Source organism: Xiphophorus couchianus, chromosome 2 (assembly GCF_001444195.1).
Source record: "Xiphophorus couchianus chromosome 2, X_couchianus-1.0, whole genome shotgun sequence".
In the NCBI taxonomy this organism is placed as follows: Eukaryota; Metazoa; Chordata; class Actinopteri; order Cyprinodontiformes; family Poeciliidae; genus Xiphophorus; species Xiphophorus couchianus.
This window is the reverse complement of record NC_040229.1, coordinates 15444681-15469883: the sequence shown is the minus strand read 5'-3', so window position 1 is coordinate 15469883 and position 25203 is coordinate 15444681. Positions and strand designations below refer to the sequence as shown.

At 39.3% G+C, this 25203-nt stretch overlaps 1 protein-coding gene across 1 annotated transcript in view; it reads right to left on the bottom strand.

The window, feature by feature from the left end:
* Positions 1 to 1315: 1315 nt before the first annotated feature.
* The window catches only part of ptprq (protein tyrosine phosphatase receptor type Q), a 38725-nt gene continuing 14837 nt past the window's right edge, over positions 1316 to 25203 (bottom strand). The window contains exons 19-49 of the mRNA XM_028004553.1: positions 24844 to 25125; positions 24303 to 24423; positions 24042 to 24196; positions 23787 to 23932; positions 22879 to 23050; positions 21322 to 21642; positions 20188 to 20463; positions 19927 to 20078; positions 19497 to 19638; positions 16163 to 16438; positions 15709 to 16077; positions 13383 to 13492; positions 13000 to 13186; positions 12684 to 12922; positions 11381 to 11450; positions 10941 to 11099; positions 10537 to 10816; positions 10356 to 10429; positions 9699 to 9798; positions 9457 to 9585; positions 7385 to 7429; positions 6708 to 6734; positions 6450 to 6531; positions 5772 to 5862; positions 5585 to 5661; positions 5365 to 5499; positions 5112 to 5237; positions 4332 to 4477; positions 4084 to 4219; positions 2138 to 2261; positions 1316 to 2055 (exon numbers count right to left, since the gene is read on the bottom strand). Of these exons, the coding sequence (XP_027860354.1) occupies positions 2018 to 2055; positions 2138 to 2261; positions 4084 to 4219; positions 4332 to 4477; positions 5112 to 5237; positions 5365 to 5499; positions 5585 to 5661; positions 5772 to 5862; positions 6450 to 6531; positions 6708 to 6734; positions 7385 to 7429; positions 9457 to 9585; positions 9699 to 9798; positions 10356 to 10429; positions 10537 to 10816; positions 10941 to 11099; positions 11381 to 11450; positions 12684 to 12922; positions 13000 to 13186; positions 13383 to 13492; positions 15709 to 16077; positions 16163 to 16438; positions 19497 to 19638; positions 19927 to 20078; positions 20188 to 20463; positions 21322 to 21642; positions 22879 to 23050; positions 23787 to 23932; positions 24042 to 24196; positions 24303 to 24423; positions 24844 to 25125 (4787 nt within the window). The 3' untranslated portion in view covers positions 1316 to 2017. The remainder of the gene's footprint in view (positions 2056 to 2137; positions 2262 to 4083; positions 4220 to 4331; positions 4478 to 5111; positions 5238 to 5364; positions 5500 to 5584; positions 5662 to 5771; positions 5863 to 6449; positions 6532 to 6707; positions 6735 to 7384; positions 7430 to 9456; positions 9586 to 9698; positions 9799 to 10355; positions 10430 to 10536; positions 10817 to 10940; positions 11100 to 11380; positions 11451 to 12683; positions 12923 to 12999; positions 13187 to 13382; positions 13493 to 15708; positions 16078 to 16162; positions 16439 to 19496; positions 19639 to 19926; positions 20079 to 20187; positions 20464 to 21321; positions 21643 to 22878; positions 23051 to 23786; positions 23933 to 24041; positions 24197 to 24302; positions 24424 to 24843; positions 25126 to 25203) is intronic.

Below are 25203 nucleotides of genomic sequence, written 5' to 3'. Positions count from 1 at the left end.
AAGCTGGAATACCTGGAGAAACTCCATGAATACACAGAGAGAACTCCACTCAGTTAAACTTTGACCCCACACTAATACATAATTTCTCACCTGTGAGGCAATAATGTCCAAGGTTTCCCTCAGAAAACTTGCTAAGCCTAGTGGTTGGGTGCTAGGGCAGTCAGTCATCCAGCAGCCTGTCGTGTTTTTGGGTTCAAAAATATTTTAAGTTGGCATGAAATTTGAAAATGTATTGAAATATATTGAAAGATTGGAAGATTAATACTTGAACACCAACTATAAAGTCTTAAAAAATGCAAACATTTTAAAAAGACTTAAATAAATAAGCCATGCTTAGCCTGTTGGGGGCACAAGTAAAGCCTGGTGGCTTATAACACACTGGGGGAAACCCTGATGTCTTTTCACCAATCCACTACATAGAAAGAATGTATCGATGCAAAATAATCCCTAATACTCTAAATTAAAGTCAGTACATTAATTTAGAGTATTAGGGAATACTCTAATACTAAAAATAATAAAAATCTAAAAAGGTTAATTTGGCAGAACTTCCATTTAAACAATTAAATCCAATCTGCATGTTTCAATACATGCAGAGCTTTATATTTCAGGGATTTATTTTTGATAAATTAGTTTTTCTTAATGAAATCCTAAGAAAAATGTGTTTCTCAGAAAATTTGAATACTAAATTGGGCAAATAAAAATAATTTTCAGTACAGGAGTATTGCCCATACCCTCTAGCCACTCAGCAGAGGGAAGAGTTCAACCATTTCCTAGCAGACAGCTGATTTGAGTTTAGGTATAGCAAATCTGTGGACTCCCACTAGTGAATAACTGAAATCATTACTGACTGTAGAAACATCAGACATGTCCTCCAGCAACTGTGATTCTCTGCCTCTTATTGCTTTCTCTAGATTCAGAAACCTTGAATTTAAAATAAAATGCAGAATTAACTTCTATCCGGACTTTGCACCACTCTCCCCTTAGCTCTTTAATGGACTATTCTTTATAGTACTTGTGTTTTTGGTCATATTTTGTGTGCATTTTTCCTGCCATACATTTTATTTCCACTCAACTTCCCATTAATATCCTTTGGGAACTTTGTGAACAGCCACACCAACTTTTTATGGTTTACTGACACAAGGAGGTAAACTGTGGGACAAGTGTGGGGTCAGTCACCTTCACCATGGTGGAATTGGTCATGATGCCAATCAAAAAACAAACTTTTGTAGACTGTGTAAGAGTGCTATGGCATTGTTCCTAAATCAAAGACTTATATTCAAGCTAAGTCCCAGGGAAAAAAAATCAACAACTTAGGTTTGATGTAGACATTTGACTTTGTTATTTTATAGATGCATTACATCAAAATCTGTTCAGTCATCTGAAGAGATAAAAAACAAACCGAAGCACGATATAACCTCTTTTAACACCCCATCTCCCAATTCAATTGAAACCAGCACTGGCAAGTTTTACTTTTAAAATGTTTCTTTTTAATATCAAAAGCTAATAAACATTTGATGACAGCAAGTCCATGGGGAAAAGTTTCACTGTCAAGTATCAAGGCAAGAGAAAATGCTTTGAGTTTGCAAATCAGAAGCATACACAATACCTGAACGCAAACAAAGTTACAAAGAGAATCAAAAAATCCCATTTTGGCTTAATAAATTATCTTAAAAAACAGATAACATTAAAGTAATGCAATGCAGTTGTGCAAAGTACCTGCAGGTGAACAGATAAGATAGAAGTCTCACAGTTAGCTCATGCTCTCTTTTCTGTCCATGTTATTCCTGATATTTATAGCTCCTCCAAAAGTTTCTCTTCCTGTCTTTGGAAACAAGCAGACAGGATGTGCAAGAAAGTAACAACTGGACAGACAAAAGGGTTTGAAGTGGAACATCTAAGTCTTGTTCTTTTCCAGGTCTTTTTTATTGATCGTCTACATTTGTGTACACAGTGGAGGTTCAGTTGAGGGTCCCATGGTCCAAGAAAAGATCTTAGAAATCTTCCTCCTGTCAGTGGTTTACATGGTGGTCTCTTCCCATTCCAGCTCAACATCACCTGAAAACAAACACAAATCTTTGGTTTGAGCACTGCACTGTTGTGTGAAGTTTGTATTCTTATGTTTGTGTTTGTTATTTACCTTCCATGGCATCCAAAGAGTCCATCTTCTCCAGAGCTGAATAGTTAACAAACCAGATGGACTGACTGTTGCCTTTGTTGTTCAGAAGTTCCAGAGTACTTTGGTGGAGGAAGATGTACTGGGCCTGACAGCGCAAACACAGATTGATAATGATGGTTCAGACCAGATGTTACTTTATGTCACCTTTATTCTAAACATATGCTGAAAACAACATTCTCTTGACAATAAAGCAGAAATGGTACAATAAGCTAGGACTGTGTGTGCATAAATGTTATCATGTTGCCCGATTTATTTGCTTTGAACACAAATCTGTTAGAACTGATTTGTGCAGTATTATGAAGGTCCTCAAACAAATTTGATCAAAGATGCTGTACAGTGACTTGTAAAAACTATAACAATTAGATGATGCCTATGTGAAGCCACGACTTTGTGACAGGAAGTCCTTGCAAAATCACATACTTGGTAAAACAACATGTGTTGAATAGTTTACAATTTGCCAACAATCAGATTGACCATCCTAAAAAGAACTGGTGTAATATTTTATTGTTATGAAAGGAAGAATGCTTTTAAGAACTTTCGAGAGGTTCTGCAGTTGAAAGCAGTTTGGTGGACAACAAAAATTATACAGGCTTAAAATTTAGAAATAAACTAAACTCAATAACAGGTTGTCCGGGTCTCCAGCATGGCCAGGAGTTGTTTTAGAGAACTCATCACAATGTGAGGACAGAAATTATTTCTGAGATGCTTGTTTTGTGCCTTGTGTGCCCTCGTTCTTTGTGGTGAAAAGACAGGGTCCTGGCACAAAGGGTCTCAAAGGGTCATGAATAGTCAGACTTATTAGATGTCTTCAATCATAGGCAATGAGGTGCTTATGATCTACTGTGGTACTTTGGTAACTATGTGAAGTCTATTACGGATCCCAAAACACTGAATTCAAGCCAGAGTACACTTAAACCAGTTGATTGTTATGGGGATGTTTCTCATACTGTGGAGTTGGTACTATATATTTCCTGCTGGGAATCATGGATCAGTTTGAATACATTGAAATACCTGAAGGAGTTGTATTACCTTGTGAAGAGGAGGAACTGACCTGGAGGTTGAACCCTTTTGTTTTTTGCTCACTTTTGGAAGCTTCATAACAAATCTATCATTTTTTTTCTTAATGTTTTGATTTTCAGTTGAATCTTTAGTGTTCCCACTGCATTTGTGTTTGTGGAAATTAAAGCTGCAATGAAATACATATAAGTTAAATGCCCCGGAATGTGTTGTATTGCGACAAAATGTGACAACGATCCAGGTGTGTTGATGCTTATGTCAGGCACTGTACAACACAACCTAAAAGACTCATATGTGTAGGTTTTGTTTTGACAGTCAGTGTGGGACTCAATCCTGAATCTAAATATTGAAGTGTGCTGAAAATGTAGACATGAGAAAACCTTGATGAGACAAGAAAAATGAGCAGAGGATCCCACATTAGGCACCGTGCCAATCCTGGAAATCACTTAAGTAATCACTGAGGTGATTTCCAGATGGGATCATGCTGTTTCAAGAAGGAGATTGCTGTTTTGCATTTCCCCCTAATCCACTGGCAGATTATTCTAGTAGTTATACAAAATAAATCTTTTTTATTAAGGATAACGCCAGAGCATTGACAATTTGGAATGGAGCCAACCACATGTGGATCTGCTTATTTTCTATTCAAATATCTGTTATGCATTTACATAACCTTACAGCTGTGTGGCATTCATGTGGTAAAATCAGTTCAGATCATTTTAGTTGGGAGACAACTTTTTTTTTTCTTGATGATTCTTTTTGGGATTTTAAATCCAAATTTTATAAACTTGGTTGTGTTTAGCAGTTATTTCAACGTTTTTTGAGTTTTGTGTCTGTTGTGGTATCAAAATCCAAATAGCTGATATCTAGCTTTTGTCTCCTGTTGAACTCACCAGATTCTGCACCATGCACATCCTCTCACTGCGCAGCTCAGCCACCAGCCCATAAATATCCACAAAGTCATGATCTCTGACGTGCTGAATGAGGTGATCGAGAGCAACGAACACGCCTGTTCTTCCCACACCCGCACTGAGGGAACAAGGAGAAAACCAAAACCGCACTTACACCAGAATCTGGGAATGTGTTTCTATTTATAATCAGAATGTTCTTTTGGATATTCAAACTATTCTTTTTACCCTACCTGCAGTGGACCACTATAGTGGAGTTGTCATGGCGATGTGCTCGGACAGCTTTGACAAACTTAATCAAGGTGCTGCAGGATTCTGGGACCCCGTGCTCAGGCCATGAAGTGTAGTTGAAGTGTTTGACTAAAATGTAGTGACCATGCTGCAGAGAGCAATAGATGTGGTTTAGTGTAAAAATTGGGGTAACCTGTTAAATACTCAGCTCATTATTAGGAAATTTCACTTTGTTTAGCTTAAAGAAAGCGATTTAATTAATTGGTGTAAATCCCTTTGATCCACTGAAATGTGCTACACAAATAAACTTCACTTGCCTTGATAAGAATAACAACAATAGTAGTTAAAGTTGAGCAAAAACTCTGCTAAATGTCAAGTAGTATTACACTAAAATATAAAGTTTTTACACCAGCTTATCTGTTCATCATCATGGCTTACTGGTGCCTATCTCCAGGAAACAAGGAAAGAATTTCTATTAAATCAATCTCGCTGCTACCATTTTTGTACATTTATTTTAGAATCTTTGATTTGTGTTGCTCTTCAAAATCCAAAAAAAATATCAACAAGGAAGGACCTACTTGTTAAAGGTTGCCCTTATCTACAATCATAGCTGTAACTCAAAAGTGACACACAAAGCTAAATGAAAGTCGGAGTTTATCTTGCCACCTATCAAAGCGAGAAGGCTTTTTCCACAAATGTTGTTTTTGTGTACGTATACATTTGGAGAGCAATGTATGTGTGTGCTCAGGAGTTGTGTATTTGTATTCAGGAGGCTTTGCTACCTTTTCTACTTTCAGTGTTCTGACAGTCCAATCAGGAAGCACTTCTTCTGACACTTTAGAGATGAGAATGTCACTAAACACCGTCATTGGCTTGTTGTCCTCAGGCCAATACTTGTGACACCGAATCTGAAATGTCAACAGTGCAGCACACAAAGCATTTGTCAGATCTTCATAAAAAAGTTTATCCCTTCATGGAGGGAAGACCCGAAATGTTACTTGTACTCTGATTTCTGTCACGTCTCTAACGACGCACCCTGCCTTTCTCATAACATTGCGTGAGCATGGCAACAGTGCGAGTTCCTGTCTCCCAGATCATCCTCCAAAAGTCAGCCACTGTGCTGGGCAGAGGACCCTGAGTGGCTATGAACTCATTGGGACATAAATAACCCTGCAAAGAGCAAACAAGAAATATAGTCCTCAAAATAAACCTCTGATCAGAATTTATGACAGTTGTTTTAGTAGTGATAGCTCACCGAGACAAAGCTTGCATTGATATAGTCTGATCCTGCCATGCCTGGTTCTGAGAGCAGCTTCACTCGGTTGTTGTTGTCTAAATGCAGACAAAACAGGAGAAAACCGTTCAGTGAACAGTGTGAAATGTAGCTCTGCAGAGGCACAATGAAACAGAAAATAAGACTCATTTCTAGTCTAACCACACACAGGGTTTGATGTTGAGGAAGCGGTTCTTGGATTTATTCCATGGCAGGTCAGCGTCTGTGGTGGCCAGGTCCGGCAGCAGCTTTGGGAGATCCTGGAGGAATAATTAATAAGAAAAAAAAAATCAAACACATTCACATTAGCATTCACATAAGCTACCTGGGCCATTACTTTAAACCTTACAAAACTAACTTGACTTGTCTCATTAAAAATGATTACACTAATTGAGACATTAAATATGGGAAATCTATGAGAGCGTCAGAGGTTTGTGCAGTCGGGTAAGATTTATGGTTTTGGGGTTTTGTTGCTGCTCCGGGAAGAGAAGGAAGCACAAACATTCATGCAAGGTTGGAAAGCAACATTATGTGAAAATCCAAAATCTCTTCCCTTCAAAATATTTTCTCATGTATACCTGTTTTTCAAGGTTTGGCAAAAGAATCCCATTAGCAATTCTGTTTGTAATTTCTGTATTTAAAGTCATTTTAGAAATCTTGCTTTGCATGATGCCTTAGGTGTTATAACACTACTTTGTGTTATTCTATCATAAAATCCAAATTAAACACCTATAAATATGTGGTAGAAACATTAATAAATGAGGACAAGTAGAAGATTTATGAACACTTTTGCAAGGTGTTGCATATGCAGGGCTCAGGTCTTCATGGGTTTTAGCCAAACACTTACTGAAAACTCCTCCTGGAACTTTGCATTGTCGTTGGCACACAGATCTTCCACGTGCTGCAGGAAGGATTTCTTGTTGACAGGCCTGACAGAGACGATGGGAGAGAAATGCACTGACTGCGAGCGACAGAAAGAGTCAACAATGCACCATTCTATGTCAACTTATTTTAGGTTACGAGAGGCACGGAGCCATGAAGAACATGCTGATTCCTCCAGCAGCTGCTGTGTGCATGCTCGCATCATTTATAAAAGATGACTTACTTGAGCGACTTCCTGTAGCTGAGCAGCCTGGTCAAAAATAGAAGCAAAATAAACAAATGAATGCAATGATCGCAACCCACACTTTGGCATCGCTGTCCGTAAAAATTTAACTAATCCTCACAGCAGAAAGTACACCAAGATATGTGTTTAGAAAACCCCCTTTAGAAAAGAGGGTTAAACCATTTTTTGAAATCAAATCCACACAACACTGATGCATGCCTTGATTTTCATCCTAATGACAATGATGATCGGTTACATGAAAAGTGAGCAGGTCTTTTCCTGTGGAATCTACTCAGATCTTCAACAGTTGATGAAGCTTACTGTTTATGCCCCCTGTCTTCCAAGCGATTTTAGGCTGCATAAACAAATTAAAACGGTTTTACGGAGAGGAGCTTCAGCAAAGCTGTTCATCCCTCTACTAGGGATGGAGGAAAACATGCAGGCAGTTGGTAAAACACTGATGTCACTGATTCATTGAACTATCAGCCTCCACAAAAGCTTTTCTAAAACTGCACAGATGGAGGGTTTGACGCAAACCTTAATAGGCAACATGATGACACACACACACCCACGCACGCAAGCATACTGTCTGGGGAATTAAAAAAAACAAAACAAGAATAAAACATGCAAACATGTCAAAATGAGCCTCACACACACACACTAAACGCCCAACTTACTGGATGACATAAATCTCTTTCCGCCTAAAGAAGAAGGAAGAATACCTGGTGGGAGACAAATGTTCAGTGAGAGAAAGACAGCTTGTGTGAGTGGATGTAAACGTCTGCAGTGAAGGAGAGTTGGGAAGTGACAAGGAAAGGTGTGTTACTTTAACTGTGAGACAAGTCGTGTTTAAACACGTCTCACTGTGCTGTCAGAGCTGGGATGATATTCTGGTCATATCAGAGAGGAGGAAACAAGAGACGCTGCCCAAATGACTACAGTGAAATGCCTTTAGTATGAAAAGTGAGTGAACAGTGAAGAGGAGGAACTGTCATTCTAAATGTTTTAGATGAGTCACCTGCTATCATCTCTCTACTCGTAAAGATAAAAGACGATTCTGAGAAAAAAAATGAGGGAAGTTCAGGAGGCGTTCAGACAGTGCTAAAAAATAATCATTTGAGGTCTCATTTGAAGTGAGCAGGTATCAAATTTACAGATCAATGAACTTGCTCCGACTGCTGACACAGAAACGCGGGAAGAATATGTTTCTGTTTGTATATTTGACTTAGCCTGCAAACATTTAATCAGGGGCCAGTTGAGGTGGCTCGGGCATCTGGGCAGGATGCCTCCTGAACGCCTCCCTGGTGAGGTGTTCCAGGCACGTCCCACCGGGAGGAGGCCCCGGGGAAGACCCAGGACACGCTGGAGGGACTATGTCTCTCGGCTGGCCTGGGAATGCCTTGGGATTCCCCCGGAGGAGCTGGAACAAGTGGCTGGGGAGAGGGAAGTCTGGGCCTCCCTTCTGAAGCTGCTACCCCTGCGACCTGACCCCGGATAAGCGGAAGAAAATGGATGGATGGATGGATGGATGGATGGATGGATATGGGTGTTTTGAGGTGAGGTGACAACAGTTAAAACATCCTTAAAGAATAGCTCCTCAGAATGACTGAGATGCAAATCAAAGCCAAAGTTTTACTGGGTTAAGTTAAGATAATGTGCGAGTGCTGACATACTGATTTAATGTTGCAAAGGTATGTATGGCTTTCGTTAATGGGTCAAAAAATACAGGTTCTTAACAACAAAAAGAAACACACTTAAGCCGAATCCAGTAATGTGAAAATAAACATGTTTAGCCTGATGAGCAAATCTATGCAGAATAAGACGGCAAAGTGCAGCAAGACTCATAAATCATCCTTTGGATCCTTTGACATAGGAATATTTCACAGGACACATTCAATAAATAACAGAAAACTCTGGAAGCCAAAAAACAACACACGGGAGGTAACAGAAGATAAAAGAGCTTCTACTGTGGAATAAAAATCCCACTGTAGGCTTTGCCTTTTCATCTGACCTGGGCATAATTGAAAATCTGTGGACATACCTCCACATGAACGCATGTGGAACAGCTCATAAATCACACTGAAATACAGCTGGAGCCTTTTACAGGAAGAAATTATTTTCCACAGTAATACTCTACTGTAAGGCTTTATAGAAATGTTTGCAATAGAAAATCTTTATTGACTTTTCTGATGGCATTGGAGGGTATGAGTGCTAACATGCAAGGTATTGACACTTTAGATTCAGAAAGTCGTTGATTTAAAAAAAAAAAAAATCTTGAAAATGTTCAATAGATTGAACAAATTGAACCCCACTAACAAACATGGAGTTTGTTAGTGGGGTTCAGTGGGGTTTTCTACCAAGTTGTGGGACAATTTGTTCTCTGCAAGCAAAGAAAAGAAGCTGAAAAGTTGGATTCCTGTTTTGTAGCAGAGATTGGCTGGGAATAAAGGAGACAGAATGATTTCTCTGTTCTGCAGAAAACTGACGAGAAGGGAAATTACAAAGCCACAATGCTGTGTTGTATCTTGTTGCCGCTGCAGCTACTGTGTCTATTTTTTGAACAAACTCAACACTGCTAGATGATCCTGTGCTGACAGAAGTTGCACATCAAGTTGGCAGCAGCAAAGAGGATTTTCACCTTGTTCACATAGATTTGGAATCTTGTCTTGCAAAGCTAAATCAAGTCTAAAGTTGAACAGTCTGCTTCTACACAAATTGGCAAAGTGATGGTTCTATAACAAAGGCTTACCGATTGAGTTTTTCTTGTTTCAGCTCCATATCTGCTACAGCAATCAGTTGATCTAATTTGCACTTTGTCTCTATGATCTCTGCCTCTCTGGGTGAATAAGTCCCGCCCTCTTTCTTACGCTGATGGATCCTGGAAACAAACGTCGACTGAGCAGTTACCATCACTGAAAAAAAACCTGACATGTTTAAACTGTGCGGTGGAGATATTATACAGTTGTTTCATATGCTTTTGATTGATCTCACCTGACTGAGCAACAGATGAGAAGGATGAGGAACACAGCCAGAAAGAATGACAGCAAAACACCCAGGATGATTTGTTCCTCTTTGGTCAGTAGTCCGTCCACTGCAAAGTGAAAGAGAAAACATTAAAGCAACCTAAAAACAAGCAAGGACAATATACACTTATAATCAGAACTTTACATACACCCAACATCAGAATGAATTTCATCACAGTTTTGGGCTTTTTTTTTTTTTTTTACCCCTCCAGGGGGTCTTTTTGTGGGCTCTAGTGTCCCTTCTATGAAAGTAGGCTGACAGGAAGGAGGAAGGAGAGGGTGGAAGACATGCGGCAAATGTCGCCGGGTTCGGGAGTCGAACCCGCGCCGGCCGCGTCGAGGATTCAACGCCTCCAAATATGGTCGCGCCTACCTACGCCACCACAGCACGCCTACAATGTTGGGCTATTAATGAAGTACGTGAACCTCTTTTTTCACAATGAACTGAGAATACGATATGCAACTTCAATGATGTTCAAGAAAGTCGTTTAAAGTTTGCTTTTGGACTTTAGTTGCTTTATTATGGTATTGGAGGCAAACTCCAAATAAATTAGGGCTTATTTAAATTTTTTGCACAGTACTTTAAGACGAGTAATTAATGCTTGATCTTTTCTTGAAGACCTACCTGTAGTTCTGATATACTCTGAGAATTCCGAGTCTGTGTATTGGCCTTTGATGTTCGTGGCTCTGAATTTAAACCTGTTGACATAAAACAGCAGCAGAACAACAGGAACTTTTTATTCTTTCAAAACCTATTTCAATTTTTTAAAATATTTCATTGCCCAGAATGCTTCCAGTACACTCACACGTAGACGGTGTTGGACTTCAGAGGTCCGTTGCAGAAATGATCTGTGTCGTTATGTCCCATGCAGTTGTCGTTCTCTCCAATCATATAGGTTCCTGTGACAGTGTGGTTCAGCAGGGACGGGTCATCTCCAGACACACTGCGACCGTCTTCAATGAGCATAACTGCTGCCCTGTCCCTCGCTAAGCAGGTGGGGTTGGGGAACCCCGCGTCAGTGAGGTAAGGAGCAGGATGGTGAAAATAGGCTCCCTTCCAATTGGTCAGGTTCTCACTGTCCCTCACTGTGACAGAATAAAAGTTGGAGAGTGAGTGAGTGTGAGCTTTTTGTGGGCAAGGTGGTGCACTCTTATAATAAGAAAAGGAGAAATTCAAGTGTATTTAACTAAAAAGTGTTTACTGTCATACCCCCTGACTCGGCCACGATGACCTGGATTTTTGCGATTGGTCCGTTGTCGTCACTATAGAAACAGGCAGGCATGTGGATGGTTATGCTCCTGTGGGTTACCATGGCAACCCCTCCTTGGCCCAGCACTGCTTGGGGTCTTTGGGTTGGCTTGGATGGGGCTAAAACACACACACACGCACCCCCACCCCCCCACACACACGCACACAGTTATGTGGGAAAAACATTGCGTGTGTGAGGTTTTACCTGTTACAGCAAAGGATGAAATACGGAACATGGAAATTGCCTTCATTACAGAGCTAATGTCACATTAATGGTGTCATAATGTGCCTTCTCTAGAAAACCTGCTGTAAAGCCACAACTCTGCAAGATAATTTTGCTAAATAACTGCAACAAAAAGAATAGAAACACTGTTGAGCACACTGTTCTACAGGTCTTGTACCTTTAATCCCTGTAGTTATCTGGACATGTGGACTGAGTGGGCTCCTGCCCGCCCCGTTTCTTGCTGCAATCTACAAACAGAACAGATACAATACATGAAATCAGGGAAGACAGCAGAGAGAGGATAAGCACAGAAAGGTGTCAAACCATTTCTAAGTTAAGCCCACAAAAGGTTTAAGGAAGTGGAAAACATGATTTTTGGGTTTTGCTGAAAGAGTGAGTGTCCAGACCCATGACATGCACATTCACTGTTGGAAACAGACCATGGTCTGGAAGAAGAATGAAAGAGTTCTTCTGTTTTAAGGACAAAAAAAACCTTTTGATCATTGTCTCCCTGCTGTCAGATAAAAACCAACATGTCTCCATACATCAGAAAACAGCACTGCGACTGGTTGAACAGCTTTTAATCCCATACCCAACACAAGACACTCAGGTGGGAATTCATGAGGAATTCCTGAGCTTCTATTTATCTTTTGAACTTGCCATTTGCTTCAGTTGTGGACTTGATTCACAAAGGATATTGCACAAAATACAATTGAGACCAGAAGTGTACCCACACTGGACAAAGAAGACACATACACCTTTTTTTCTCATTGTCTAAAGTAAAATCAGAACAAACTTATCTTGTTTTAGGTCAGTTAGAATTGACATATTAATGGGAGAGAGAATACGTCAGAGATTTACTTATTAATATCTTCAAACGATGGCTACATTAATTTCCTCAGTATTTGGTAACATTGCCTTTGAACTGCATGACTTCGGTGAAATGGTTCAGGTTTCCTGGCTGATGTCCTTAAATGACTCAATATTTCCAAATAATGTTCTTTTGCTGGTGGACTTGTTTTATCAAGTGCACCAGTTTCTTCTGCAGAAAAGCAAACCCACAGCATAATGCTGCCTTAACTGTCAGGGTGTTCGCAGGTCATTACGGCCATTATGACCATTATGGCCAGTTCTTTTTATTTTCATCAGACAACAGGAAATATCTCTAAAAATGAAGGCCTTTGTTCCAGTATTCATTTGCCAACTACAATCTGACTTATTTGTTCTGGAGTAATGGTTTCCTCCTCACTGAGTGACCTTTTCTGCCTATGTTGGTACAGGACATGTATCACGCACAGCACATAGGGGACCAAAACATCAGTCTTGTGAAAAATTATAATCAATCATACTATGAAGACATTTAAGAAAAACATGTATGAAGTGTGTTAATAGATTCAAGCAATATAAAAGTAACAAAATTACTCTAAAAAACGACACATCTCCTCCAGTCTCCCTGGTGAATGAAATTAATTTTTTCTCACCTGTATACTGTAGGTGTGTCCTCCTTTAAGGCCTTCCACGAAAGCAAACAGCATGTTTGGTTCTCCATGGATGTAATCAAGGCTCATGTTTTTCACCAACTGGTCCTTCTCATACACAAGGACGTAATAGGCAGTGATGTTTCCATTAGGCTTTTCTGGGGGACTGAAGCTCACCCTGACCAGGTTCACTCTCTCTGGGACAGCAGAGACTGTCACATTTTTGGGAGGGTCTTTTGGCTCTGTACAAAAAAAATAAGGCATGATGCAAAAGCAGAGAAATAAGGCAAAAAATAATGATAGGGCTTTACTCCTGTACCCTCTTCCAGGGTCTGGAAGACAATAGGCCCAATGGCTTTCCCATCGCTGCTGGCATCCTCTACTGAACCAGTGAAGGCAGTGACAGTCACGGCATAAAGGTTGAAAGCTGTTAAATTTGTCACAAAGACTGTTGTCAACTCTCCTGGGACCCGAACTATTGAGATGTTCACACCAGGACCATCCACCTGAGGTAACAACAAAGTTCATGATCATTATTAGAAATTAATTGTCATTTGATGCACAATGCAATAATTGGTGCTTCATTTCATGCTTTAAAACTCTGACCAAGGAAAGTCAATAATTGTCTTTCCAAGCAACATAATTTATTATTAACTAGGTACATGTTTTGATTTTACAGAGGTTATGGCTCAGAAAGGTGACCTGCACAAGATATGAAGTTGGTCCCGAGAGAACAGCTGGAACCTCCCACGTAATCTGAAGGCTGGTGGAGGTTGGGGTCACTTTAAGGTCACGAGGAGGAGCATCAGGATCTAAGGAGAAGAAATAAGTAAAAATATGTGAATATCTGAAATGCAGTGGCTCCATATAAGTCTGGAGACACATTAATCACACAGGACAAAACAAAATCAAAGAAATTGAGGTCATTTATTGGATTCCGAGTAAGCAAACTGCAGACTTTTTTTGCTTGCCTTAGTGCCTTTAGGGGAGGTACGTTATTTCATTCTGAAAGTATATATTAGGCAGTAAAGTCATTATGGTAATACAGGCTGTGACACGGAATGTGTTTGCCAAAATAAGACAACTAAATCATGGTATCCTAACCACTGCAAGCCTTGGATAAGTATTGATAACTCTCTAATGTAATTACCACAAAACTTCTGGGATTTTAAATGATAGACCAAACTAAAGAAGTACATAACAGCAAAGAGGAAGGAAAAGAGCACATAGTTTTAACAATGTTTTGGCATAAAAAAATAAAAATAAAAAAATGGTGGGATGCATTTCTTATCAGATGGCTTTTCTATGATACCCCTAAGTAAAATTCAAGGCCTTCAACAGCCTTCAGAAATCATGCAAATACTAAATAAAGACCACATATGTTTAAGTTAATCAGTCTAGCTGTTCTGAGAAGGGTTGTTTTAGGTGTAGAGCAGCATCCAAAGCTTTGAACGTCTGACAGAATATTGTTCAATCCATCATCTGAAAATGAAAATAGTGAAACTGCAAATCCATCAAAACTGCCGTTCATCAAAACTGGTAGACCAGGTAAGGAGAGCATTAATCAGAGCTGCAGAGATCCAAAACTCAGAAGAGCAGAAAATCTATTGACAGGACAACTATTATTCAGGCACTCCTCAAATATTGCCTTTTTTGGAAGAGCAGCATAAAGAAAATCATTGTGAAAATAAAGCAATAAGGAAGTCCTGTTTGCATTTTCCACACACAGCAAGAATGTGGAAGAAGGCGCTCTGGTTAAATCAGACCAAAATGGCACTTTTTGCCTGCATGCACATTTTAAGAAAAAACTAACAAACAAACAATGCACATCTCGTCAAAAAAACATTACCGATAGTGAAATATTAAAGTGGGAGTATCATACTGGGAGAATGTTTGTTTTCTCAAATAGCCTTCGAGAACCCTTTGAGGGCTGAAAAGCAATATATTAGTCTGATGTCATTTCATTTTCTTCAGGAGGAAAAAAGAAACCAGTTAGACTTAAACAAAAATTGGACAGATTGAAATACTGGGGAAACACTGGAGAAAGTGTCTCTTTAGGTTTAGGATTTATGATGTTTTTGTTTTTAAATAAAAACCTAACATGTAAGTATGTATTAATGATTTAAGAGTGAAAAACCTGTCATTTTAAGCTATAGGGAAATGCGCAGGGATATTTTGGTAATATTTACTAATCTGTGACTTCGAGTTCTTTATTCTTCTAGATCTGGCAATTCTATGCAAACAGGTATTTGACCTGGAATTAGAGACACAATGGTTGTCTAAAAACAGAAACTGTTTTATCACTCCAAGTAAGGGCAGAGGGGCTACAAAGAATCTGCAGGACACTGGCTTGCAGAAAAGACCCACTTTAATGCTCTCAGTTATTAACATTTTGTGGTCTGGTGCCCTGATCTGGGTTTTTATTTATTTTTCTTTTAAAATGTGCATGTCGTTCCTGCTCTTTCCAGTCTCCAGACTTAAAACCAATTGAGAGTTTGTGGTAAGATTCCATCTAATTTGATTGAGATTAAATGCGAATGAACAACACATGCTTCAAACTTTTATTTGTGATAAGTTTTGAAAACCACGCACGCTTTTCCTGCACAATTATATTGATAAAGATACAAGTTCAGCTCAGCTCAGCGGTACAATATCACTATGGAGATTTAAAATTAGATACACAGATTGATGTAATAATAGCTTTAATATTAAACCTGGTGAATGAGGGCAGCTTAAGAGCAATATGAAGATGCGTCCTTGCTGAATTATTTTTAATAACCTGTTGGAAAGCATTATGCTACACCACTTTAAGACTTTCAGGTGTGACCTTATGAAGGGAGAAAAATCCTACTGATTGAATTTGTTTTTCTTCACATTTTTATATAGAAAGTTGCACATTCTCTATAATCTAATTAATCTTTATGTGTGCAAATCCAAAATGGATTAGTCAAATATTACGTGATGCCTTGTAGCTGCCAAGTCTAATTAGACAACACATAAAGGTCACATCAATAAGTTGTGTTCCTACTTCCAGCCAGGGTGTATGCATAAATCCACTCTGCATATTCTCCAGGTCCAGCGTTGGTCACAGCGGCCACTTTGAAGCGATAGTATCTGTATTTAGCCAGGGACTGGAGGATGACACTGGCTTCTTCGGCACCATCTGAGGCATTCACTGACACATTAAAATTGTCCTCCACGCAGTGCAAGGCCATGCTGTCCTCTGGCGTTGGCAGGACAACAGCTTGTGTGTTTGGTTCGCAAACTGCTGAAATCAGCTGTGCCACAACATGATACTCTTTCAGCAGGCCAGGAACGGAGACGGGCGCTGTCCACTGAAGTGTCACATTGGTTGCTGTGACCTCAGAGATGGACAGGAAGCGAGGAGCAGTTGGAACTGTCAGGAGACAAAGAGGAGTTAGTTCCAAATACAAAACAAACATGCTATTTTTATGAAGAACAAAATGCTTAACATGGTTAACCTGATTCAGAAAGGGTGAATGCTGTGCAGTTCAGGCTGTTTCCTGGTCCTGCAGAGTTTACCGCAGCTACAGTGAATGCATACTCTTGGTCTGGTGACAGTCCGGCCACCTTGTACTGTGGTGCATAGGCCTGGTGGTTAAAGGTTTGCATGTCGACCTCTGCTGTGATCTCATAAAACAGGATCTGTCCATTTGGATTGGCTGGAACTTCCCAGGACAGCTCAACAGAATCCCAGCTCAATCCTGAGCAGGATAGATTCCCTACAGCATCTGAGACTACAGACAGGTGCAGAAGAGAGCAAGAAGCCAAATTTAATTTCAACACATTTTAGTAGCTATATTTAGTTCAACCATATTTCTGCATCAGTTTTAAATTTTGAAAGGGTAATTGTCTACTTGCAGATTTGCTTTACTATTAAATAATTATCATGAACTAACCTAAACATTAATTATGTTAAACATATAATTTTTTAATTGATTGCAACTTCTTCTGTATATATATATTTTTCTGGTTAATTTTGTTGAAGGACCAACATTATTAGCTTTTAATATCCTTGAGTATTTTCATGTAATTCATGTTTTTTTCTACAATTTCACAACAATGATGGACTCTGGGTTATGTAGTCTGGTTTTCTCAAGATTTTTCTAATTTTTATCTCCAGCTCCACAAACATCCTTCTTTGCAATGTCTTCCTTCAAAAACTTTCAAAGGCCCAGCACATTTCCACATCTTGCCATATTGCAGCTAAAAATTTCAAGACTCTTCTTTGACCTATGGCTTCCTCTCCGACCAGTAAGTTTAGGTGGACCTTAACATCTTAGTAGGTTAACAGTTACTGCATACAATAATCTTTGAATTCTTAGATGATTGATTGAACAATGCTCTTTGAGGTGTTCAAAGCTTGGGATATATGTCTTATAACCTACTCTTGCTCTTAATTTCTAAATATCCTTATCTCTAAATCTGTTAAATGAATTGTTATTAAAGGTTGAATGTTATGAATCATTTATAAAGCACAAAATATGCAACTCCTGATTACTGTACAGCAAGAAACCATGTTTATATTGTGTGTATCTACATTTGGCCCTGTGATGGATTTGTAATCTTCCCTGGGTGTTCACTGCTCACAGTGACAGCTGGGATAGGCTGTCATCATCAGCCCCCACTACCCATCAGCTCTGCATACACAAAATTAATAAATGTCACTTTTTGCTGAGAATAATTACATTTTTATGAGAAAAATAGTTCCATAATTGTCAAGGATTTTTGTTCAGTCTCACACATTGTCCTAAAAAACAGAAACTTGTTGCCACTTCTTATTAACAATTAAACTTTTTCCAGTCACAATGAATGCCAGATACTTTTAGCTGTTTTTGAATACCACTTTTATCTCTTCATCTAAAGAGCCAATATTACACTTTTTGACCAGCCTTCTTTTAATAAAACAAATTTTCATATAGTGGAAGGTGTCAGATTACTCTCAGATTGAAAAAGTGGAGAGGATCAGAGCATTTCAAATACCAGCTACTGAGAGTCCAAGCCACAGAAGTGCAAATTTTTAGTGGACTCAGACCTCAAATGTTTCTTTGCACTTTGAGCAAACACTTTGAGCAAACACTTTATCGCGTCTCCAACTTTATGTGCCTCCATGGCATTGCATGAATTGTAGAGCTGACTCATACCTATTGAAAAGATAACTGCAGGAAGTAAGTTCTTTCTTCCTTTTTTTTGCTGACTCTTTAGACGCATTTCTTATCAGTCACATAGACACAAAATTCACATACAACACTTCACATCTATTTGGACCGACAGAAAGGAGTTTTAAAAGTTTTGATGAATACATATTTTATTGCAGTAGAATTTTTCTACAGCTACACCAACATTAAAGCTCTATTTTTTTTCCTTTTTATTCTACGAGCAATGTTCCTCTTTGTGCATGATCACAAAGTAAACTCAGCTTCTGCCTTATTTCCCACAGTTACAGTTCTTTTGAACGTTGCATTTCTATTCTGACCGTAGAATAAAAAAGTTTAGGCTAGTCGTTTTCTTGTTGCCATTTTGTGACTAATGGAAATCAACGCTCATTACTTACTTAAATTCCCTGCTCTCTTGTCTTTTTCATTTAGAAGAGTGAGTAAGAGACATGGCCTTTCTCTCATAGCATATTTAAACTAAAGCGAAACATAAAGTTGTATTTGACTAATTAGAAAATCTAAGCAATGTAAATCAACTTCAAAAAATAAAGTTTAAATGCTTTGTCTATCCTTCCAAGCATTCACTTTTTTGAAGAGTAGAATGCAGAAAGACAGATAAATCAAAAGCTTTGTTCTTTTTCAGCAGTTTTTTTCTTCACCTCAACAGACCACAGCTGTGCTCCCATTACTGCAGATAATGTTCTGTCTAACCATCTCCTGCTGTACCTTAACATCAAGGAACAAGGCAGATATTTAAACTCCTCCACTTAAAGCAGACCCTGACCTGGAGGAAGCACTCCACTTTCTTCTGGCATTAGAATTAGAGAAGCTGTTCATCATTAATTGCAGAAGCAGATTTCTACTGTAACACTTTGCAGTTCTCAAACAGTGAGCTTTGAAGATTTTTTTTAATTTATTTTGCCATCCTCCTCACTGTGAATGTTGCAAAGACAAAAATAGGTTCTCATCCAGCCTTGCTTGACACTGTTTGAGTTATTTTAAGTTTTTGAAGTTACTGATTTTATATTTATATATAGACAAGTTTAGGCAAGCTTTAATTTTCACAGATTTATGATCAAGTTTGCCTCACTTAGGTTCTTGGAGCTTTTCCATTTTGAAGAGGGGCCACAAGAAACAGACATCTATGTTTTATAGAGTAAGGAAACAGGAAGAATTTTTACAAATTACAGTTTTTTTTCCAACAATTTGGAAAAAAACATTAATTAAAACATTAAACATTAAAACACTAATTAAAACATTAATTATAAATGCTTTAGTTGAAACCAGTTTACAAAAATTGTTACTTAGATCTTTTATGAGAAAAAAAACAGTCTCTCTTCAATTTTTTTCAGTTTGAGATTACCATATTGCATCTTTTCTGCACAACCTGCAGGTGCACTTCAAAGAAAGTGACAATAGATAAGGATCGTCCCATTCTCCCCCCTTAAAGTTGCAGGTAAAATAAGATGCCTTGTAAACAAACGGAAATAAAACAGTTTTTATTGCTAAAATCCTATTTGCCTCAAAATGTCATTTTTTAAAGCAAAAATGAATTAAATATCTATCTTTAATCCTTTAACTTTAACACTAAAAAGAAAAGAACGTGGATCTGTGTGACTTTACCCATTGTGTGTTTTACCTGACTCATTGGTTGTGAAGGTCACAGGGCTGCTGAATTGATTCCCATGGCCCACTCTGGTGTAACTGTACACACTGATCTCATAGGAGCTGTGAGGCCTGAAGCCTGACAGATGCTCTGTGGTCGACGAACCAGAGGAATTCTGCATTTGTTCCAACACACAACCAAATAAAACACACATACAAGATTAAGATATCCAGATTCACCGATGGAGTGGATAAGATCAGTGCATCAGCACAGAAATGTACGCGTGCGTTTAAGGATAATATTACCGCAAAGCAATACGTGAAGTGTGAAATTACCCCACGTACGTGCGCATTCTTCCTGAGTGGTTTTGTGGAGTGTGGGGGTGTGTGGGCGTGTGTGTGTTGGGTTGTGTGTGTACTGTTGTTATTGTGAAGGAGCTTTCAGTGTGTGAAATTAACAGTACCCGATGTGTGACGGTTTGTGTGATGAGGTCTTGGATCCGGAATCCGTACTTTATCACCACTCCATTAGGCTCCAGAGGAGGCTCCCAGGTCAACCACACGGAAACGGCTGTGTGGTTGTATATAGTCAGGTTACGGGGAGGGGAGGAAGGACCTGGAGGGAAAAGTTAGGAAGACACAGCACAGAAAAAAAAATCAAAATAGAAAATGATTACCTTGACTTCAGGCTCATAGAAATCTTTGGGATCTACTTTCTAACTGACCGGCTTCATCAGTGTGAAGCTGCACAAGCAGGCTGGGCCCTGCGCCTTTACGCGTTGAGGCTATGATGGTGAGGTTGTAAGCCGTAAATGATGCTAGTTTAGTAAGGATGACAGATGTGTTGGGGACCTGCGTTGTGTTTGTGCCCCCAGGTCCAGACAGAGTGAGGGTATACTCTGTTATTTCTCCATTAGCCTCCAGAGGGCGTTGCCACACCACTTCGATGGAGGAGGAAGAATGGTTTCTAGTTGACAACAACAATGGAGGAGAACTGGGAACTAAAGAGAGAAACATGCAATCATCAGTGCTGCTGTCTGCATGTCAGTGTATAGCATAGTGTTGCTATGTCACCTTTTGCTATTAGAACCACAAATTATACTGTATTTTATTATTATTATTCAAAATTATGAGAACTATAGTGAACTGTGTAGCTTCATCCATCCTCCCATCCATCCTGACCATCTTCACTGTCCCTGCTGATGAAGAGCAACCCAACATCATGATGCTACCTCCATCAAGTATCTCCATGTGCTCCAGGCAGAGTTCATTTTTCTCCACATATTATTTGCATAGAAGGTGCCAGCTTTAAAATTATCTAAAACTTGGCTACCATGTCCCCTGTTTTTTTTACATACTGAGTTTGAATTGCACACATCTATACTATTTACTACTTAGAAGACCAACCTCCAATGGGTTGCACTGGATTTTACTTATGGTCACAGTAAAAGGGTTGAATGCAAATGCAAAACCTTTTGTATGCTTATTTCTATGCACATTTTTATGAACTTTTTATTAGTCTAAATCAAAGTAGAATACACCGAATTTAGTATTTGTAATGTGACAAAATGTGAAAATGTTTAAGTGGTCAAAGTACTTTTGGGAGAGCATTACAAAGCAATCTCTCAAAAATGTTCTCACTAGTTTTTTGGCATTAAGCAAATGTAATTAATTTTGATCACTCTAACTAACCTAAAGCAAGAGAAGTCGAATTTCACGTCAGAAAAAGTTCTTTTTATTCAGTTTATGTGTAGTTCTGGTTTCCGCTATACCAGCTTGACAGACCATAATGAGTTCCAGAAATGAGAATGCAGTATAGTGAACCTGGATGTTGAAATAATAAAAATAAATATACTCACTGTCATCATCTGTTCTCAGGTACATGGTGCTGGTTTGATTGTAGGCAGGACCAGCTCCCGTTGCTGGAGTAACAGTCAGTACATATGGAAAATACTTCCTCAGTCTGGTAAATAGGAAAACATTGTCGGTAGTGGTTTGCTTGATGGTCTTGTTCACAGCCACAGTCCCTGGGCTGCTCATGTTTGGGAATATGCCAGCTTCCTGTAAGGTGAGGATATAGTAGGGACGGCCGTTCGGCTCCATGGGCGGATCCCAGCTCACAATGATGATCGTGGAGCTGAAGATCTGAGCTGTCAGGTTTGAGACTGGGTCACTTGGCACTGCAAAAGAAAACAGGTAAAACAGTGTTACCTTTACCGAACGCTGCTTAAAACACCAAACAAAATTAAGAAGAATTTATTATCATGAAGGTCTCCATCATTAAAACACAGAACAGCATTTCATTGGAAATAAACAGCAAACCAGTTAGGATCTCATGTAAAGTATTCTTTCAAGTTAGTAGTCATAATTTCATTTACATTTATCAGAACAGTTGAAATTTGCATTTACAGAAATACAGCGGAGTTGAACAGAAAACAGCTACTGTATAATAGCAGCAGCGCAATGTGACATGCACATGGGGGACTGAAATAAAAGTTGCACACTGAAAATTTAGTGAAGTAAGAAGGAAAGATAAAAAGAAATACTCATCCTGTTCTTCTCAGCTCCTTTGGAAACATTTATCATACACAGAGCAGAAAAAAGGTAAACAAAGGGGAAATCAAGTGGAAATCAAAGCTCTATATAATCATTAAAAAATGGTTATAAGGATTCTATGACCCGGTGAGTGAGCCCCTGCTGGGCTTGGCTGTGCAGGAGGGACAAGTTGCCCTGGAGGTCCGATGTTTGGCTGATAGTGGAGCAACTGGAGCACAGGCAGAGATACAGGGTCAGTACGAACATACGGAGACAGAGACTATTTCAAAAACAAAATGTCAACATTACAAAATGGCAGCAGAATCTGTTTTCTACAAAGTCTGGTGGCAGTCTGCACCATTTTTCCCAAAATCACATAAAAACCTAGAGAATAATTTTATTTTTACTACACAAAGGCAAAAAAAAGAAGCACAATTAAATGTTGAATAGAAATATAGCCAATTTCATTCACCAGGGAAACACAATTTTGGCAGCACAAAACCAGATAAATGTTCAAAAAGCTTATCAGTTCTCTGTTTCTTCCAAAGTTAGTATTTTCCTTATTTTTATTTTTTAATCCCTCACATTTTTTTTTCATGCATAAAATGCCATTCTGTCACAGCCAAACAGCCCAATCTACTAACAGTTATTTCCAGTTACTGCCTGCCTGGAAGTCTCTTTATTGCAGAGTTTTTATGTAATTTTATTTCAAGGTAAGAGGAGATGTGAAAAAAGAGTGCAGACTTGCCTTCCAGAAATGTTGTGAATTATTACTCATATTTTCTAGCCTTAAATGGAATATAAAATAGGTATTTTGATATTTTTTTTATAATTCTATGGAGATATATGCAGACTGTGGTATATTTGTGTTTCTGACTGACCATCTTCTGGTAAGAGCAGTTCTATAGGTTCCGACTCGACCCCTCCGTCGCCCTGTACAGTGCTCGAAGTCATCCATAGGGTGTAGTTGCTGCCTCCGATCAGTCGAGTCAGGGTGTAGATGAAGGGCGAGTCAGGGAAGTAACGGGGTGGTAAGTCTGACACTCCAATTCTCTGTGGGAAAAAATAGTTATTTCCACAAACTGAGTCAGGCATTTCTACATTTGCACAAAGTATTCTGTGTACAGAGATGTGTGAGAAATAAACAAGAAAGGTATTGATCGACACAAGACGCAGGTGAATTTGTCATCCCTCCTAAAATGAGATGGATTTCTTTCTGGAGCCATTGAACAAGCTGAAAAGAAGAAATTAGAACAGTGTTTTGGTATAAAATGTATACAGCGAAGGTAATGACAAATGTCCATCACTGCTACTGTAAATAAGAGTCAACACGTGTAATTTAAACTCAGTATAATTCTGGCTGTTCTATGAAAGACGCAGAGATTTGTTCAAGATCACTGAGGAGCATCCTAAACTCAGAAAAACACATCAGACAGATCAGGGAAAATGTTGTGCTATCTCTTCTTTAAAAGTAGAAACCATATGGCACAACCGTATTTCAGCATTATACTTGATAATGAAACACCACCATTCGTTCACTTCCACAATTGTGGACTACTTTGTGTGGGTCTATTAGAGAACAAGTATAAAACTACTTAATGCAAGGCGGGTATTTCTATGACCTCTTGCAGCTTTTTCTACAAAGTCAAAATGCTGAGAAAAGAAAAATAATATATTTGGGAAAATACAAAAAAAGCAATTCATCACAACCGTACAGCAGCCAAGTGCTGAGCAGGGAGAACTGTAAATTTAAGATGACCTACCAAAAGCCTTAAAACTTGTGATTTACCTTTTCTATCACAGTGCTGTTATCGGTGTAGTAAATAGTGTAGTGCACAATGATTCCATTTGGTTCAGTCGGTGGTTGCCACATCAAGGTGACAGAGGAAGTGGTCACATTTACAACCGTCACATTCTGTGGCGGGTCAAATGGCTCTGAAAGACGAGACAGGAGACTGACACAACATTACATAGAAATGCACAAAGAAAAGTTCATTTTGTATGTGAGGCAGCAAATAAAGCCAGCTGTCACAGTCTGCAGTACCTGCTTCTGTGGTGGAGAAGCTGATAGAGATCAGCACTCCTCCGTCTCCCAGTCTGGTCCAGCTGGAGACAGAGGCATTGTAGCGACTTTCTGAGTCCACATTAATAACCACAAATGTCTCTGTCACATTCTGCCACGTCTCAGCAGTTTCATTCCTAACAAAGGGGGGAAAAAAACAACAACTCATGTCACACTGTCAAGCTCTTTCTTACCAATTTCTCACTTTTAAATAAAATGAGTAATTGTGATTTCCAGACTCACCAAACTCTGACAATGTAGTAGAGTATTTCTGAGTTGGCATTATGTGGTGGCTCCCATGACAGTTCTACCTCATAGTCAGACAGCTTCCTGGCTTGGAGGAACTGAGGGGGGGTGTCTGGAGCTGAGATGCAGGAGAAAAACTTTCCAGTGATGCACAATAAACAACTAAACTAAAAAGTTAGGTGCATCAACTTCTCAGAGTTTTGGCAAGAAACTGTGACTGCTCCAAGAAAAATGCCAAGAAAGGAATGGAATAGTCTCCTGAAATGCAAAAACTGTTAGTTTGTTAATATTGTTGTAACAATGAGTCTGGATGAGACATTCAGGGATCTTGTAGGTTGAGAAACCTGTGATGTAACATCATTAGCGTTAGTTGAAGCACAGAGACGCAACAGAGGAGAGAACCCTTGCAAGAAGGTCTGATTTGATCAGATGGCCTCTGAACTAATCAGTCAGAGAAGATGTCATCTCACAAGGACCTGAAAGTGAACCAAAACCTCCCTCACCCCCTTTTCTCAGCCCCCTTGCCCATTCCTCTCACCATCCTCAAGTGTGGTGATGTTGAGTGGCTCGCTGCTGTAGTTTCCTGGCCCTGCTCGAGTGTGTGCTTGAACCACGATGCGGTACTGAGTGTACTTCCTCAGGTGTGTGATGTGGAGGGAGTTGGCCGGTGAGGTGAGGTTCAGGTGATGAGTGGCGTTCCAGAGCTCCAGGCTGTAGTGAGTAACAACGCCATTTGGCTGCAGAGGAGCGTACCATGACACATTCACCTCACTGGGGCTGATTGACTCGTAGGAAAGTCCATATGGAGGACTGCCTGGAACTGCAGATGGGATACAAACAGGGTCTGGTATAGTTTCTAGTTGTTCGTCCATGTGTGTATTTGTGAAAACTGCCGTGC